Raw genomic sequence first — 20363 nt, 5'->3', positions numbered from 1 at the left:
AAGACGGCCCGTTTCCTGTCCATTTGCTTTATTAAAACTTTTAATATTGGAAAAAGGCAAGTACTACCCAAGTCCAATCTGATATCAAACTTCCTGTTTCCTTTAAGCACTGAGTATATTTACTCCTGCAGCTACCTCTCACCTCATCAGTGTTTGCGTTAGCGTTGAGTGTTGAGAGCAGTGGTGATTATGGGGGTCGTAAGAGCAGCTGGTATTAGCTCAAAGTGTTCTTTCTCTCCACCTGCCCTCTGGAGACCTGCCACTAAGTCGCATAAACCACGGACACATGGAAAAACAAGAAATCCACACGAGCACCCTTTTATCACTGCCGAGCTCGACTATAAACACCTTGGCTGTAACCAGAGCAGATGCAGACAGGCACATGCCCACACTTTCATACGTACACCTCTAGCGCTTCAGCTCCCCAGAGAGCAATACACACATCGGAGAAAGGAGCCTCTTTCCCAATTACACTTTGTGAGAGATGGCTTCTGTGTGTCACAGTGTGCATGTGAGTTTGTGTGTGTGCGGGCTTGCTGAAGGTGCTCGTAAAACCTCCGGAGACTGAGTTGATGGAGAGCATTAAAACAGGCCTATCAGCTGGTTCAATCACTTCACCCAGCCTCCAGGCAGGACAAAGGATCTGCCCGCCACTTCAACATCTACCTAAAAGCCTTTTACTTTTACCCCCCCATCCCCTTCTCATTCTTTCTCTCTAGCTCTTCCTTCCCGAATTTATTTGCTAATTGTGCAACATTTAACCTTTTGTAAAGGATAAGTTGACTGCACGGCTTCAGCATTTAAAGAGCTCCTTGCCCACTGGTAAAGGAAAACAGACACAAAAAAACGAAAAGAAAAGAGAGAAAAAAAAAATCACTCATTGGCAGCGAGACAATCAATGCAGGATGCAAGCACGTTTGGATGACCTTTCCGTTCAATCTTTCTTTGGTGCAGAAAAAGAAAAAGAGAGAAAAAAGGGACAGAGAGAAGCGAAGGGTGTGTCTTTGGGGAAAAGTCTGCATTAGGCGAGCATCACCTCTGATTAATTTACTCCTGTGTGGTGAGTGTGTGACACCGCCCAAGAGGAGACAGCTGCGACGAAAATTAAAAAAAAATGAAAACACAAAGCAAAAGAGGGAGCGAGGGAGCTCGAATAAGAGAGAGAGCCCACCCCTTCCTTCTTACTTCCCAACATGTCAACAAGTCCACACAAAGACCCCGCCATTATCCAATATAGATCTATACAGATACATGCGCACATTAGTAAGAAAAACCTCTCTCCAGTCGGCACTTCTGCTTATTTTGTTCCCACGCAAAAATAAAAGTATAACATGAGAACTGCTTTGTATGTTTGCAGCGTAATTATATTTTCTACTACAAAAGTAGAAAATAGAATTTTAATCAATTATTTCATGACAAAACAGTCCTGAACTGTCCTGGCTTTTATGTTCAATTGTCTCTGGCACCTTTATAAGAACACAGTTACTTTTACTCCGGCTGTACCATTTGACGAGTTGGGGTAGCCTAAACACAGCCCAAGAAAGCAATTCTCTTAAACTGTTAGCGGTTGGATGGGGAATACAAAGCAGCAATATTTGAAAGTATCAGCAGTAAAATTAAATAAATAAATAAAAATAACTCCATTGTCTAAAATAAAAACTCTAAGAAAGAGTACCCCAGCGAATTGGTCCACTTTTAAAGCAGAGGGGGGGACGGATGGTTCACAAGAAATCCCGCTTTTACGTAGGTTACTGCAGATGCACAACATCGGAATATTTGCAGAAAACAAGAATCTGTAAGTCCCACAAACAAAGAGAAATGCTCCACATCCCTGCTGCATTATTAATAACTGTGTAGGATATCTGCATTCTTCAAAGCACAGCCCGCGTCGCGCCATGTAGAATGAATTCACCCGATGAGAGGATTTATTAAATCGCATCCGAATGCAAGTGTGGCAGAAATGACAATAAAACCGGCAGAAAGGAAAACCTACAGGCTACGTGAATGTGACTGCACTCCCGAGCTGCACTCCTGCACCTGTGTGTATGTCATCATGCCGCTCACGTCCTCAGCGCTAACGCTCTAAGCAGCCGCGAGCGAGGCCACAAATTGATGGACGCTTTCAACCAGCCAACGTGCCAATTGTCACTTAGCATTTGGGTCAACGCTGCGTCCCTTAGCTTACAGTAGTCTGCAATCAAAAGGTAAACAAGGAAAAAAAAAAACAATGTCTCTTTGCTGTCTACCTCTCTCTGATACTGTTATCAGTTTCAGATGGGTGATGGTTCTGATTATTAGTTACTTAACCCTTTCTATAGGGGAGCAACTACAAATGACTGGCATATTTGCATAGCTAATTTGAGGTGTGCATATGTGTGTTTGTCTCCAGTGGACCTCTGTATACATGTTGAGTACACTGCATGTTAATTTATGTGTACATTATTAATTAAAGCTAAAACATTTAAAGTTTGCATGTGAGAACGTCCAAACGAACAGCGGGTAGCTCCAAAATTCGTGGACACATTTGAAATTTTGAAAACGCTCCAGGTTGCCAGAATTCGACACGGCTCCTTGTCGTCGAACGCTCGGACAAACAACGCGTATCCGCCTCTGTGTGTTCCGTACGCTGCTGTAATTTTGCCACGCTGCCTCTTCTAGAGCTCAGCAGCAGGAGAACATCTCTCTTGTCAGTCAGAGGAAAAATACAGTCACATACACACACACAAAGCAGGCAGAAAAGAGAGAGAAGACAAAGGAAGAGAGGGAGGGCTGGACTGTGGGAGGGTGGGAGAGACACGGATCATGGGAGAGCGAAGAGGGGGAAAGAGCGGAAAAGCAGAGATGGAGAAAGTAAAACAGAATATCTCCGGTGAGGGAGGTAAAAGCAGGAGGGGAAGAAAGAGATGGAAAGCTCATGCAGTGATCTGGGCAAGTGGGACAGTGGAAGAGAGATGAATGTAATAAAAAAAACAAAGGGACACGATTGGCCAGCAAGAGTACAAAGTGTACTGTAAGTGGGAAAAACAGGAGGGAGGTTAAAGGAGTAAGGGGAGCAACAGTTTTCTCTTTGTTTTAGTGAAGATCAGTGAGACATCATCTCCCACACAGCAGGATACATTCAACCCAGAAAACACATTCACCTCTGAGTTAATCCAATATATAAAACCAGCTGTCAAGTCTGATTTAGCACCAGTACAACTTTATCCAGGTTAGTGAAGGCCGTGGCTTTGACTGGCAATGCAATAAGTTGTTACTGGAAGAAGGCGTGTGTGTGGCTTATGCGTAAGTTGATTTGAAGTTAAAGCGGTCACCAACACTCCCCACAAAGACCATACTCCAGGGAAGCACCCGTGTTTACACTGATATCAATGAGGGGTCGTGAATTATTCATGCTATATGGAGGAGTACGGCTACGCAACATGGTTTATGTGCATGTTTGCAGACCTAAGCTGGAGAAAATGCTTTGGTGTGACTGTCTAATGGGAGTGTTATGTTTCCCTCCATCAAGGCTGGAGGAGCGAAAATAAGAGAGGGTGCTTTAAAAGAGAGACCAAGAGAAGGGGAGAGAGAAACCCCTGGTAAACACATCCATTTTCGGCTCATAGTGAGACAGTGCTGCCAAAGCTGCTACGATAAACGCACACAAGTACACACTCAGGCATACATGCAAAAACACACGCACAACATCTGCAGCTCTGCAGCTCTCTGGTTTGGCAGAACATTGGAGTCCCACCCGACCCAAACCCATAAAGTGATTGCACACACACACTCAGACTCCCGCTCACATGGGAGTCAAGTCGAGCATGTGGAACCCAAATCAAAACAATAACAACCTCGCCTGCAGAGCTGGTAGACCACGTGACCGAAGCCACGGGCTCCCATTGTTTACAGGGGGACATGATACAGAAAGCATGTGGGAGGGAGGGTAATGAATCTATAGTTGGGGGAAACAGTCGCATCGCTGATATTAAGAACGCGCCGTCGGTGGGGCTGATGTTTGTCTAAGAAAACAGGAGATGGTGCGAACAATATTTCCAAATAGGGGGGCTGAGGGGGCAACTGTACCAGCTGCCTTCTGAATTCCAGCACCACCCTGAAAGTGTACACCCCACACCCCGCACAAAGATACTCCTATAATCTACCTCAAAGCAAGAAGTGCCACTGCTGGCTGTTTAATTACTTACAAGCTGTTTTGTACAGCTACGAGCGACAACCTGAAGAAGAGCAGCGCTGTAAGAAAAAAATAAAAAAATAAAAAATTAACCTTTTACCTTCAGGGGTTGTGTGTCTGTGAGTCTACAGTGAGCATGTCTGCTGGCCTGCAGGTGAAGCTAATGAAGCTAATGACAAATGTCTTTAAAGAACAAAGGACGGTGGAGGAAAAGAGAGAGAGTGAGACAAAGAAGAGAAAGTGTGAGTGGATAAAAGAGAGACAGGGAGAATATTGCACTGGACCCCTACAGAGAGGAGACGCGCCAATCAGAAGCTTTATCTTATTTGAAGGTTGGGTGGTGTGTGGCCATGGCCAATTATGATCTGGCGCTTTTATGATGCAGCTGAGGTCCACCATTTAGAAGTTTTAGCACCACCAAAAGCAGGTTTACAGATTTTAAATGTCACGATGATTTCTGAGAGACAATCACAAGGACAATAATTAGGAGCAAAGGCAGCCGTCCTCCATGTCCTTTTGTCTTCTTCCACTGAATGTAAATCTGTCCAAGTCAGTTAACCGAAACCTGGCAGATGACAGTTTAAAATCTATTTTGGAAGTGCCTGCTCACTTATTTACAGTCCTGCTCTGCTGCCTCCTCGCAGCTTTAGATCTTATTGGAGACACCAAAGACCAGGGAGGCCCCTTATTGGATTATGGAGTAAAAGGATATTCCACTGTTGTCCTATTTGGGAACAATTTATGTAGATCTTCCTCAGCAGATGGTTGTTAGATGTCAGACTCGCCAATGGCTAACTTTCAATTAACTTTATCGCTCCCCTCCTCGCAGCATAAGGCCTCTTTGTTGAGGAAGACATCTGTGGGATAGTTTTGGCTAAATGCAGAAGATTTAACAGCACTGAACTCAATTCAAAGAAGGCTGCACAGCAGTGGGCTTTCTAGCTTTCATAATAGTTATTTCATCGCTAAACATAACAATACCAAAAAAACTTGAGAGCAAATCAAGCACATCTGCACTGAAAGATCCCCGATACACGCTGCGCTGTCACAACATTAAGCGTGTATGGTTGCTGCTTATATGAAGAAATATCTTATTGCTCCCTTTGAGGTGAAATTACATGCAACAGTTCTAAATGCATTATAGCCTCTCCCACGGTGTAAATATCTTTGATGCATCTGTTAGCCCAGAAGGTGCATTCATCTCACATCTGGATATTAACACTCATGTAGACATAATGGTTTTGGCTCGTTACATAAGTCAGGATCGGATGAAGGCCCTGTTTTATCTACACATTTGTTACTGTACTTTTATTTTTACTGCAAATGAACAGAAAAGTGCTTTTACAGACTGCTTTTTTTTTCTTTTCTTTTTTTACAGCTTGGCTGTAACCCAGGCGGTAACTGACAATCGCTTTCAACATCAGTTCTTTAAACACTAAAACGTATTCCTGTGGTTAAAACTCAGTTCTCTATCAACATGATGGTGTGCAATGTTGTTTCAAACAGCTAATTAGCAGGTAATGTGTCCTCCTCTGATCAATACTCAACTGTCATTGGATTAATACAAAAACCTTTGATACCATTAGTAGAGGATTATGGGGTCAAAGCTCTTCTAAAGGAGGAAAGGAAAAATTGAAAAATGTGAGATTTGTCCATCCAACCACAAGTGTTGGGGGGGATTACTGCAACTCAAGATATTTTGCTGCACAGCAAAGGGTTTTTGAAACCGAGCCAAAGGAAAATGACTAGTAAAATAATCATAGATTATAGAAGGCATGTCACGATACCAGAAAATCAGTAGTCAGAGCCAAAGCCAGCAGACGTGCAGGATTCTCCATGCCCAAATTAAAACCAAAACAATCTCATGTACTTAAATTTAAACTTAAACAAACTCCTTTATTTAAAAGTAATTTTAAAATCAAAATCAACAAATATTATCATTATATTTTGTAGACAGGACAGACTGAAATGTTAGAATAGTGGCTGATTAGCCTACTAAGGTTACGATGAGGTATAATGTTAGTTACATCACAGAACGCCATGGAAGTCTATTGGATTATGGATTTTGGTCTATGGATTTCGCTACAGCAATGCCAGCTGTCTCAAACAAAATGGTAATGTGTATTTCAGGTTAAAAACCAAAGTACTTTCATACCTGACTCTTACTGCCTTGTCAACAAGTTGGGGCGGCGCCATCGTGGAAGCTACACTAATCTTTCATGTTGTTTTGTGAGCCATGTGGGCGTCCTTCTTCAGCACAAAACGATAGACTAGAACACTTCAAGGTGTCTGATGCCTGGATGAATTGCTGCTGTAGTGCATGCGCTGCCTATGGTTCAATCCATCCATTCAATTCAGAGTAACGGAGGGCTGGAGAATATCCCAGCTGTCATAGGGCGTGAGGCAGCATACACTAGGGCTGCACGATTTTGCATAAAATGAGAATCACAATTTTTTGGCTTAGAATTGAGATCACGATTCTCTCACGATTTTCTTTTCCAATATAAATATTTATTGCACTTATTAACTGCACATCAACTTCATAACAGTTGAAACCGAACATAAAAACAATAAATAAACATAAAAACAAATGTCTCACGTTTTGTTGTTGCCGCAAAATGTTGTACTGCTTGAAATTCCGTCTCCACCGTTGCTCGACGCTGCGTGTATAGAGCAGGTAGTGCAACAATAGAAAAATAGTTGCGGGACGGCACTGTGTAGCGTTTGTCTAGGGTGTTGATCATTTTCCTAAATCCCTCGTTTTGCACAGTGTTGATGGGAGCCATATCTTTGGTCAGGTGATAAGTGATAGCCTCCGTAATTTCTTTGTGCCTGCGGGAGTTCGACGGGTATAGGGAAGCGCTGTATAAGGTTCCCGTTATTGATGTTTGGGTGGTTGACCGGGACGGATTTTCTCCTGTCACTTTCTCGTCATCCCTGACGTGCTCTCCGTTGTTTTTTCCCTGCTAATTTTAGCATCACACGGCACAGCTTCTGTATCACGTGGTATAAGGCTCCGCCCTTGTCATTTGTTGAGCAGGAAGAGTGAGCGCTTGTTTTCATGCAGAGTACGTCCCGGATCAAAATGCGGTACAATCGTCGTCGTCTTTTTTTTTTTTTTTTTTTTTTTTTTTTTTAAATCGTTGTCATTTGGAAATGAGATCGCACATAAGTATGAATCGAGATCGCGATTTTCTAACGATTAATCGTGCAGCCCTAGCATACACCCTGGACAGCCTATCACAGGGCTAACACAGAGAGACAGACAGCCATTCACATTCACACCTACGGCGAATTCTGACTCACCAAGTATTCCTTTGAACTTTTGGAAGAATGTAGAGTACATGGAGAGAAACCACAGGGAGAACATTCAAACTCAACACAGAGAAACCCCGGTCGCCCAGTGGATTCAAACCCATGACTTCCTCGCTGTGAGGCAAAATTGCTAACCAGTTTACCAGGACCTATGGCATATTTGCGTTTTCTGAATTTTGCTATCAAAAGGTATCAACAGCTTTGGTACTGATGACATCCCTAACTTAGAAACCTTTGTTGTGACCTAAAATAACCCGATATAAGAAAAACGCTGTTGGTGAGTAATATGGTAGGATTGAAACAATAAAAAGGAATTACAACATCCTTACCACACGTATATTAATGTCCCTGAAAATATATACTAGCCATAAAAGAACATGCACAGACACACAATTAATTTGATAAAAAAAAAATATGCACTGAACCATGCTAAGCAAGTCTCACAGCAATTTACACATTTCATTCAAAGATCTGAGAGACTAATTGAAAGATGTTCCTGCATAATACCAAGGTAAGTTACTGAAGACAGCACACCAAACAGTTTTTATATGGTGCCTCAGTCCAGCGTCTCAGCAGATTAAAAATACAATTAAGGGCCCCGCAATAAAACATATGGCGAGCAGTTTATAGGAGGAACTACCACGGGTATGCCGTTGACTTTAATTTGCACTTATCTGCTGAGATTATAACGAAGAATAACGGATGTTTCCATGCAAACACCACGAACAAAGTAAGAAAACCATTACAACATCTGGTCTATAAAGCGGACGATGCTGGCATTCCGCATAGTGACAACTCAAAAGTAGAAGAGTAAACACATACACACATGCAGATTAATGAAACACAATCAAACCAGGGTACCTCCACCCTGCCTTCACCGCCACTTCGACATGCCTCGCCCACTCTGCCAAACCGCGATAAAACTGATATGCGACACTCAAATTAAAAGGTGGCTGCAGTTAAGACACCCTCATGTGGTGCTCTTAATTAGTACATCTCCATTTTAATTAATAAAGCCTGTCAGCCTGACAGACATCAATAATTTAAAACAGACAGGTCAGTGAAGCTTTACAATTGATGGCCCTAATTAGAAATAATGTGTGCAGGTGGGAGGGACTTCAGCAGCGCCGGGTTTATGTTTGGGTTAGACTTGCAAATTCCTAATGGTACCACAATATTTTTGTGCCCCTGGGTCAGTGTAATAGTACTGATATCAAATTATGACAGAAATTGTAAAATCTGTGTGACATCACTTTGAGTTCTGTGTTTTTTAGAGCATTTTTTCTACAGCATGCGAGACGTGAAACACACAGAAACTGGGAAACAAGGTAGTAGACTGCAGCTTAATTCCAAAAAAAATCGAACAAACGTGCTTAAACAACAAGCTGCAATATATATTCCAAACCTGTAAGCACATTCTTAAAATGTCTTAGTATGGCAGAGCAGCACACAAATGCTTCACTATTTGAATATTTGTTTAATGGGTTTTCTGCTGAAAAGTCACACATGCATAGACTGGTCGGCAATCCCCTTGAAACCACTGGTTGCTAGGGAAAAATATGTATTCCTTTGGTTGCTGGAGGTGACTGACACCAAAAGTATTGACTTCCTTTCACACACATGAACATCCCATTCTTAATCCATAGGGGTTTAGGATGATGTCAGCCCACCCTTTACAGCTATAACCCCTCAAACCTTCTGGGAAGGCTTTTCACAAGGTTTAGGAGTGTTTGTATTGGAATTTTTGACCATTCTTCCAGAAGCACATTTGTGAGGTCAGATACTGATGTTGAACGAGAAAGCCTGGTTCACAGTCTCTGCTCTAATTCATCCCAAAGGTGTTCTGTCGGGTTGAGGTCAGGACTCTGTGCAGGCCAGTCAAGTTCTTCCACACCAAACTCACTCATTCATGTTTTTATGGACCTCGCTTTGTGCACTGGTGCACAGACATGTTGGAACAGGAAGAGGCCATCCCCAAACTGTTCCCACAAAGTAGGTAGGATGAAATTGTCCAACATGTCTTTGTATGCTGAAGAGTTCCTGAAACTAAGGGGCACGGGTGAGTGAATACTTTTGGCAATATAGTGTATCTATTGAGATTTTTGGGGTATTTTGGGAGGCTCTACAGTATTGGCATGCATGTCAATAATGCTATATGTAAGACTTTGCTGTAGCTTCAAACAAATATTACACACATATAGAGCTGGGCGATAGAACGATAACGATATGTATCGCGATATAACTTTTTCTCGATAGAAAAATTAAACTATCGCGATAGACCTCGCCGCTCTTGTCCTCTTAAAAAAAAAAAAAGAACAGCCAATCCAAATTAAGTAGCGCAGAGCCGAACCAATCACAGCCGCAGCGTCACGTCACGTGACTTGTTACGTACAGCACAAGTGCCAAGCCGCACATGTGTATTTGTTTGGGAAGCAGCCAGCCACCGTACGCCCGGGTAATGGAGGAAATGAGTGTGCCGACTAGAAAAATCAACCGAGCGTGACCGAAGGTTACCGAAGAGAAAACAGATGATGGTTCCAATGCCGGAGAGATTGTCGAACGGAAGAGCCATAGAAGTTCCGTAGTGTGAAGGTATTTCGGCTATTTCAAGTCTGACAAAAAACAGAGTAGCGTGCACTGTAAATTGTGCCGAAAGCAAGTCTGGAAATACAATAAACTGGTGCATGCGTCACACTGTGCGCCACGTTATTGTTTCGGTGAAATGAATTTCTACAATACTGTTACTGTTAATTCTACTCTCTGCAGTGTTTAAATGCTTACATATACACACAGTTACTGTCCCTCCACACATACGACTCGGTTCTGCTTCTATGCCCCAGCTTTGTTTACTTTTTCCCACCGAGGCTTCTAGACTTCTGATTGGCCAACATTTCTGCACGGTTAGGAATCTAGCGCCACCTGCTGCTTTGGCATGTTCATAGCAGCGTTTTCCTTCATTTCTGCCTTTATGTGTGGACGGGATTATTTTTTAAAACGAAAACGGAAAATCTCCGTTTTCAAAAATACCCGTGTACGTGTGGACGTAGCCTCAGTCTCTGACTGGAAGCGCTAATTCGTCATTCGGCTTTTGTCAGACTAAAGTAACTGTTAAAACTGTTTGAAAAGCTAAGCTATACAACAAGGAGAGATTGAGAATTTCCTTTTAGTTCTCAGTTTATTTGATATTGACAAAAGTTAGTCAGTTTTGTCTGTTCTTCTGTAAAACAAACTAAGATTTATTTTTAGAATTAATATTTTGTTTCTAAGTGGAATTGACAATTTAGTCTGTTTCGTTTGTTCTATTTTGAAACTTAAACGCTTTAGCGGCTGCCTTTTGTGTAGTTTGCAATATTTGCCTTTATTTATCTGAAAAAGTCTCATGTTCCTTAAGTACATCTACCCTGTTGAACTTATTATATGGGAAATAAATATTTAAATAAAAACAAGCTGCTGATTATTTCACATTTTACTTGTGAGCAACGGCACATTTAAATCTTACAAATATAGTTATTTGGCTTATATCGTGATAGATATCGTTATCGCCTGAAATGAAAAAAACATATCGTGATATGAAAAAATCTTATATCGCCCAGCTCTACACACATATTGTCATTTCAAAAGCACAGCAGCCCACGTAATCCACCCTGTTGCTTTTCTTGCTTTTGTTCAGCATCTGTTCACTAGTTAAATGTTTGAGCTTTGAGGAAATCTTTAAGTAAAATCCACATTAACTTTAGGTCATCATTAGTTCTTATGTTTGAATACGATGTGTGCCACTTGACAATGCTGTTAATTAGTACTACCTTATATACACACACACACATATACACACACACACACACACACACACACACACACACACACACACACACCACAGATGAGAATAATGCACATGCGTCAATAGGATCAATGGGTGCTTTTCTTTTCCTACAGCACTCAGCAATCAGTCCATTAAAAATGGGGACTATAGATTAGTCCACTGCAGCAGCGGAGGGCCCACAGAGCTAACGTCACACAAACACTGGGTTTTAACCACTGCTGTATACATTTCAGGCATATGACAACTGAATACAAAACTCTTTGATGGAAAACAGTGATAGAACAAATGAGCAAATTTCTGGTATTTTCCGAGAGGCTTTAATTCATTGATAAATTGTGATTCTGTGCTGTCACGTCAAAGCATTTAGTCACCCTCCCCTGACAGTAATAGTGAACATTATTGCCACGTTATCTTTATTTACGGCCTCAATACCTGTTTTACCCAAGTTTTTGCTGATGGCTTCAAAACAAATGTAGGCTATAATGAGTCAATTACACTGATAGACATCAATAGTGGACATCTTGAGTTTCAAATACATTATTTAGACCAAGTCAATCAAACCACATGCAGTGAACCTTCAAATTAAGACAGGAGATCATTAATGTTTGTAATTAGTGTGCCAGATGTATGCTGGTGCTTTCAAATCTCCATCGTTAATGTCAGTGTAAATCCCGGACTACACGGATGTTCAGAGCAGAGTTTTTAATAACTGCGCCATCCAATTATGAAATCAATTGAAATGAACCACTCAAACCCAACCTGACCAACAACTCCACTGCAAGACAGCTTATCCATAATTCTACAATTTTACAGCCACAATCCAGGCTATAAGCTAAAGCCCAACCAATACTACATATTTAGGTGCTAAAGACCACAGCAGGTGTTACTCCTGTCAGCAAAGAACAGGAAAGTGAGAATACAATTCACACACAAAATTTGGGCAAAAATAATCTCAAACTGGTTTGAGATTATAGACAAGAAATAATGCAGTACTGACAGTAAATGTGGTTCCAAATGGGTACTAGCAACGTGTATCTGACAAATTGTTTAAGAAGTTATATATATTATTATGTTCGGGTACTCATATATTTGTGATAGACAGAAACCTGCCAGTAATATCAGTCATGCCGAGCCTTTTAAGTTACAGGATATTGAATTATGTATAAATGTAGCTGGAGTGCAGTCTGTGCAGGGGGAAGAATAGGTGTAAGGTATACTAGCAATCACAGCCCAGCCAATAGCATAAAATATTTATTTGATTTATTCAGCCTATAACAGTCTTTGTCGCTTTTTGACCCTGACCTGCTCGAACTTATATTATTTTTTATATTAAGCTTACCCAGACCCATGGGTTAGAGGTCAACTTGCACATAACTCACTATGAGAGCCCAACAATAACACACACCTTGCCTGCACACTTCCTGCGTCCAGCGCTTTGGCAAAAGTTCATATTGGATTCAGGCCAGCCGACTAATCCATAGCTACCTATTCCCCCATGTACACTAGCAGCACACTTAATTAAAAACCCATTTGCATATAAATTTAAACTCACAATTATACTCCTGTCAGGTTTGTTGTTCTCGGGAGCGAGATCCTTTCAAATGTCCTGGCAGACCAACTCAGTGTGGCTCTCACTTGCGTGCCTCAGATATTGAGAGGAGGAAGAGGAGTTTGCCTTTGATTAGTCTACGTGTAATAAATCTAAAGCTTCATTAACAGCAGGGTGAGGTTGATCTGTGAATACTGTATTTGAGATTAGATGGCGGCAGCAAATCCTGCTGAACAGAGTTAGCCAATTTAACCTACTTTCTTCACTTATCAACAACATGTCACCAACTTGTGGAGGCAGAACCCCCGAGAAACAACAGGCATGATATTTAAGTAATCCATGCAGGCCTCTGTTTAATAAGATGCGCTCCACAAAAAAAAAAAATCCTTCATGCGCGAAAGCTCCAACGACACCCTGCGGCACATGCGCTGCTTTTTTGTCTCAGCTGGGTTTCACGTCTCCTGTGCATTTATTCTTTATCCCCACAGAGAAGATCTAATTTGGGCTCATTACGCTGAGTTATATTTTACTGAGACACCAAAGATGTAAAATGGGAGGTTAGAGAGAAAGGGTGTGGAATTGCACTGATGCACGTGATAGTTACCGCACAACCCTGACACTAATTAGATTGTATCAGTCTAATTTGGGCATGTTTACACTGGTTAGCTGATCCTCTCAGAATTGATTTTAAGATTCTGCTGATCCATTATAAAAATAAAAAAAACATACACACAAAAAAAAAAACCCCATATGCACCTGGTACCGAGTTATGATCAGAGACCTTTTAACCCCACATAAGCCAGAGCCAACACCTTGAGACGATCCCTAGTGGCTGCTGGGGCTTCTTCTATCAGGGCTCCACGACAATAAAGCATAAAAATAAAGCTGTCTTTATCCTACTCTAAGGCTAAGGCAAGATAAAAAAAATCTAAGAGTGATTTAATCGGGATGCAATGAATGTGAAAATCCTGAGCTGATATCGATGTTTAAAACGATTTGGCCAACAGATGATACAGACGTCATTATTTATCTCCCCTCGTGTTCAAGAGAAACAAAGAAATCTTTGTTTTAAGCTCCTTCAGCTCTGAGTCACATGCTCTTTAACCCTTTAGCCTGTACAAACTGTAGTGACACAACAGATGAATATCGGCCACTGACGTTCAATTAAAAGTTATTTATACAGCACCAAATCAAGCATCTTTAAAGTTTTCTGATCAGTGTTCAGGTTTTATTCACCACAGGACATCCAGTGGTGTTTGGGGTGGGAGCTACTGGGTGGCCTGTAAACACACTGCATCCAAATGTGTTTTTTTCCTTCTTTTCTTTTGTTCTCTCCATTTTCCATTTGCTTGTATTTAAGGAATGTGCTAAAGGAAAAAATCTTTTTCCTTTAGATTTAAATAAAAAAAACTAAATAAATAAATTAAAAAATCCCAGCTAAGGCTGCCATCAAAATAAATCACAACATTCGTATTTTCAGAAGCCGTTTTTATGGTTCAAAAGCAGGAACGCTGATTTACACATGCTGAACAATGTTCCTTTTATGTGAATACAAACACGTTTCTGTTATTTTTAGCTGTGTGTGGTAAAGCCAATCAGATTGTCGGGATATTTGCCTCAGCACACCTGGTTTGGTCATACTGTTGTGAGGAGAAAAAAAACCCCATCAACATCCAATCAGATAAAGGCCCACTGAGATTAGGAAAGTTAGACAGTGGAGGAGAAGGAATGATTTGTCTTTTCAGATAGTAATCTTCTGGTTTCTAAACTCCACTGGCATCCAAACCAAGAAAACTGTTTTCTTTGACAAATGCACAGTGCGCTTTTTCCCTCCCTCTCTCGCTTTCCCTCTATGTCACTCACTCTTTCGAAAACCCATGCCGCTCCCCTACTTTCTCTTATTTCGAAACTCGAGCGCCGGCGCTCACCGCAAACACAAACACGTTGTGCAAAAGCAGCGAGAGCTGCAGCGGTGTTTCCAAAAAGGTAAGAAAACTCCATAAACACAAACAAAACCACCGAACAGCAGGAAAACAAACTGATTACAGGCCGTGCCACTTTATCAAAAGACAAACGATAATTTGAGAGTCCCTCTGGGCCTCTTTTTGTCTTTGGCCTTGTTCCATGCCTGAGTTGGCGGATGCAGGCGGCTCTGAGAATGGAGCACATGGTTGGCTCAGCGCACTAAACTGGGTGATCTGCAAGCACACTGATCAACAATAAAAAAAAATGACAATAACAAAATGCTCTTGGCAACAATGCTGGTTTTGAAGTTGGTCCCCTCCCAAATTCCAGTCCACCCCACCAGACTCCTTGTCATCAGTTACCATAATTAAATTACATGTGTAACTTTGTTGAGCTTTTATGTATTAAAAAAAGAAACAAGGAAAGAAAAATCATCATGGAGGAACAGCAAGGGGTCCAGTCATTTAGAAATACATGAATAACCTCTGTTAATGCTAGACAGATTTGGGGTGGGGTGGGGGGGTTGCTGGCTTTCTGAAGAGAAGAGGATTTAAACCCTCAGATCTGCTGTTTTGGGATTTTGTAATAACAAGCAAAGCACTCTTGATTTTGCCTTCATCTAGGGTTATACTTCACTTCCCCTGCTAGCAATTAGTCTCCTGAATGCTATTTGTCAAGAGCCAAGCCATTCGTTTTCCACTGGTCTGGCCCCACTAGCTCTTGTTACAATTGGCCGTTTCCTGAATAAAGAAAACATAAGCCCTTGGAGGAAGGAGCAGACCCAGCAGCTGGCTGAGACTACAGTCTGACAATGTTTAACCATGTCTGATAATTCAGCAAAGACAAACATGGCAATAAACAAATCAGAACCTGTCGCAGTGAGCAAATCTTTCTACTCTTAATGTGCAGAATAAATCTTTTTTTTAAAGACAAAAAAAGGAAATCATTTCTGAGCGTTTGAGGGTTGTAGTGATGGAAAAAAATATCAGTCAACACATGTCAATCATGCAATGCCATCGATTTTTGTTTGCAGGACTCATAAAAAGTTGCCAAAGCAAGCATCCTGCAAACAAAAGCAATGTACGCAGCTACTCGATAAAGCACAGAGAGTTGGACAAGCTGGCAGAAGCATGAAATGTAGTTACAAAAAGCCCCCCGAGGTCCAACATCTTATATGGCACACTGTCATTTTTCCTCTAGTTTCCCAATGATTGCAGAAGAGGCATTTGGGTACTTCACTGAATCCCAGCGAGGGAGGGAACCTATTGTATTCTAGGTTGCAAGGGATCTGGAGAGCCATCAAACAGCCAGACATTTTCTTGGTAAATCACAAGTTGAGAGGGAACTCTTTTTTTTTCAGAGCGCAATTAACAACCTCAAGGTCAGACTTCTCTGGAGAGTTCTCTCTGACAAAAATCCTCAGGCATTTTCTCCCTTTCCTCTCTCTTTTGCTGTTAACTTAATAGCTACACATGCTCTCTCAGCTCCGTTACCTTCTTCCCCTCCGCTGTATGCACAAATTTCCCCTCGGTGCTTGGGCTTCCTTGGGCTCCCTCGTTCCTTTGCCACCATTACTCCTCGCCACCTCCCTCCCTCTCGTCTCTTTGCCCCTTTGTCTTCATTACAGATAAGCGTTACTCTGTGGTCAGCGGCGACACAATTTCTTCCCCAGTGTGGGAGCAGGTTTAAAATTGGTCGCAGGTGTGCAGCGGATGAGACCTTTGGATCTTAATCTTGAGGCAATAATGGAGCTGTATACCGAAGAGGTCACTGTGGGGATATCTAAAGAAAGAGCTTAGAATCATACCTGCTCTCAGAGGCAGCAACAATGAACTTTCCACCTTCTTGATTGTTTTTTTTTTTTTTTTTTTTGGGGGGGGGGGTCTGCTTTTGCACAATTATAATCCACAATTATTCTTCTTCAATGCTGAAACTTTATTGAGGGGCAAACAAGTCATCTGCACATATAGACATTTGCTTTATCTTCCCATGTCTCCTGTCTCTGTCATTACTGTGTCTGCCGAATGACGGCAGAAAAATAATGTTCAGAAACAGAAGAGAGGTGTCTTTAAGGTATAAATGAAAGTAGAGTTCTGTACAGAAGTTCATTTGTTTAAATTTATTGCGATGAAAATAGGAAGGTGGTGCAGCGATTTATTGAAAAATGGAAAAATCTATGGAAAAGTGGCTTATGACTTCAAATGGTATTTATGTGACTTTCATTTTTTGGCTCACAAAGTGAAATAACTAACAAATCCCTAATAATGACAAAGTTGCTGATGTGCAAAAAGGCAGTAACACAAACAACCCCAGAAAAGACTTAAAAATACAAGATCTGATAAGGCCAGAGCATTTCAGCATGTTTGACTGTTTTTGGTTCAGATGCAGATGGAAATTGTCAAACTAAAAAAAACAAAAAAAGTGAAGTGTAACCTTGACTTGTCAAATGAAGATAACACTTGCTATCATTTCACAAAAGTCTGTACACAGAATTGGTTTCAAGGACTTCTTCTTAAATGTTCGTATTAGTGTTTCAACAAGTGGCAGCCAGAGCTTCATTAGAACAAAGCAGGGAAAAAAACCAAAACATAATTACAGGGTTCTTTCCAAGTTTACTGTGAAAGATCTGCTGCCCTTCATTAGAGTGGATAGTGGGTTTAGGTACCATATCCTAACCTCTAACCATGAGATTGGAATTAGTGCGATCTATTCTGACAATCTGACACGACTAGTTTTTGTTATAGCACAGCCCCCGACTCCAGAAGCACATTGCCAAACGCCATCATGCCATGGCAATGTGCTAGAAGTAGCCATGGCAGCCATTGTTAGCTTTTCATTTCACACCCAAATACGCAAAGGTGTTCATAGTTTAAAACTAAATCTAACTTTAGTCATTGGTTGCTTCTATATACACAAGAAGTATTGCACACAGTGTTCATGTTTTTGGTGCCTTAGAGATGTCTGCACAGTCTAAATAAGATCACAGCATACATAATCCAGTTGGAATTCTGGCTGGAGAGCCAATTTGGATTTTCGGAGTGCTGTGTGTGCCCACACCAATAACTCTGAAGATGTGAAGCTCTCTGAAGGTCATGTCTTATTTCAGTCATTTTATGAGGATTTCTGAATGTGACTTATAAGACATCTCCCCGTGGCTACAATGTTTTTAGCTGGCCTCAGCGGGAGGAGGTGCAATCACTAGACAACATGAAGTTGGTCTAGTGATTGCACATAAACTTGAGCAGCAAGATAATCAATAAGACATCCAACCATAAACACATAAATATCAATATTTTTGCAATCCCCATCCAAAGGACAAGTATGAAATTCCAGTCTAATCTATGCGATAGACCTTTCTTCCTTCTTAATGGGCCATAAGGCAGCTTCTAATCAATGACTCATCAACAAATAACAGTTAAATTTAAGGCAATAGCTCAGGATGGAGTGATAAAGTTGCACAAATGGGAAACTTTTGCTGTACTTTTCAGCAAGTTGCCATCGATTGGACTCCAGCAGCAGAGTGAAGGCAGGTAATGAGGAGTGATGTCCAATAACAGCAAAGTGCTTTACAAGGTATTAGGGTTTCACATTTAATTGAGAAAGAGTGTTGTTCCTTTATTAGATAGAACTTCACTGTCGTGCACTGCTGCCCACCAATGGTTAACTGCTCTATTGTGGAAATGGCTTATGTGGGGAATTAGTCTGGTGGTCTAAAATAATATTTGTGTGCACGTGTGTGTGTGCAGTGTAAAGAGAACCACCGAATGAGTAAAGAAATAACTAATGCATCATAACATAATAATTATTTCCAGTTGTATAGGGTTATGTTCTGCATGTAGGATCAGTTTGGAATATGTGCCCCAATGTTTATACCACATGAAAGCAACAACTGTACACGCGGACTATAAGGGCAAAGTATTCTGCAAGGCCACGGTGTCTTTGCTGTGTAGCAGGAAAGACGCTCAACAGGGTAACTGTTGAGAAACCACCAGAGAGGCATGCCGTTTAAATAACAATACCCATAAATGCTTCTGCAAGTTAAAGAAACAGCATCCAAAAGCAACATTTTGCTGAAAACCTTTTAATATTCAGAACACGGATAGAATCCTAAATCAACAAAATGTCTGGATCGGTTTATAGAGGACCTATTATGCTCATTTCCGCCTCCATATTTTTACTCTTGGATTCTACTAAACTAGCTTTATGTGAGTCACGATTCATAATAATCCACATTTATCTTATAGTAGACACTGGTGTAGTTCACGCTATGTCAGGAAGCAGTTTTAGCTACCCTCTCCCTCCCTTGAAGTCAACTTTCTTGTCTCGATCACAAGGAGAAGATTTGAAAAGCAGTTCTTTGAGGCATGTTCTCAGACAGCTGTCTGCCCGAGATGACATCATCCACATTAACAGTAGAAAAAAAAACAACAAACTGTTGAGTGTTTACATCAGTCTGAAGCCTGAACCTTTGGATTATATGGATTACTTGCACATACACATCTATGCAACTATATATCTATCTATTTATAATAAACACACACACACACACACACACACACAACACTGTATGTTGGAAGAGTGTAGCATGTGTGAGGCCATATAATAAAATATTTATGTAATGGAGTAAAGCAGACTCTTGCCAAATTATCTTGTAAACTATGTGCTGCAAAAATGGCTTCGAGGATCAAATAAAATACAGGATGTCAGCCCACATAAGGTCTGTCCTATTTGTGAGATGACATATCTATGTCATAAACTTTTCGTGAACTTTGCCTGTGCCACTCTAGCCAAGCTGCCTGCAGGATAGGAATCAGACTGTCACTGCTAGAGAATTTCATATACACAGTCCTACCTAGCGTGGGGGACGTCAATGCTGGAGGAGACTACTTTGCGTTTCTGCTCCAGCAGGGACACCGATCGGGTGTCAGAGTCCCGGCTAACACGTTTTCCGTCCGTTGAACGCTGCTCCTCCGCTGGCTCTGGACTCAGACAGCCGCCCTCCACCTTCTGGCCATCTGGAGCTCCGTTACTGGAGCTCTGCTGTAGAGAGGCGAAAAAAAGAAATAATTCAGTGCTTGTGCAGAAATACCACATAAATAAGTTGGAAGAAATGATGAAGTAGCAATCAGCTCCTTCAAATGGCCTCTTTTTTTATTTAACAAGGTCATAATGATAAATATCTTTTGCAATTCTGTTACTGGTGAAGAACACATCTACAGAATGAGTCCATTTCAATTTATTATTAAAGAGAGTAACCAAAAGTAAAAATAGACAGAAAATAAGGTCTGGGCATTGGCTGCCGCAAAACCTGGCAGCTAAAATTTGAATTTGAATGTTTACATTTCAAATGTGATAGAACACAGTCTAAATACGGTTTAAGAAAATTTCCACATTCTTGGGCCTAAAAAAAGTCTTTGCCAAAACACACTGGACAGAGTAAAAAATGAACAGTGGTCAGTCACAAAACCAGTCTATTATTCTTCCTGCAGACGTTTTGGAGGGATGAGGTTTTCCACAAAAAACTGCACTGTCATGAGCAAAAA

General features: G+C 41.2%; 1 protein-coding gene across 2 annotated transcripts in view; it reads right to left on the bottom strand.

Moving 5' to 3' along the window:
- znf704 (zinc finger protein 704) overlaps positions 1-20363 on the bottom strand; it is a 56811-nt gene that overhangs the window by 28485 nt on the left and 7963 nt on the right. The window contains exon 2 of one of the 2 annotated variants that reach the window (XM_014332143.2): positions 19673-19857. In XM_014332143.2, the coding sequence (XP_014187629.1) occupies positions 19673-19857 (185 nt within the window). Of the gene's footprint in view, positions 1-19672; positions 19861-20363 lie in introns of both variants that reach the window. The other variant, XM_005917498.2, reaches the window with a different exon arrangement.

The sequence above is a fragment of the Haplochromis burtoni genome, unplaced genomic scaffold (genome assembly GCF_018398535.1).
Source record: "Haplochromis burtoni strain Fernald_Lab_line unplaced genomic scaffold, NCSU_Asbu1 Contig_25, whole genome shotgun sequence".
In the NCBI taxonomy this organism is placed as follows: domain Eukaryota; kingdom Metazoa; phylum Chordata; class Actinopteri; order Cichliformes; family Cichlidae; genus Haplochromis; species Haplochromis burtoni.
The sequence above is the reverse complement of the archived record's forward strand: the minus strand, read 5'-3'. Positions and strand labels throughout refer to the sequence as shown.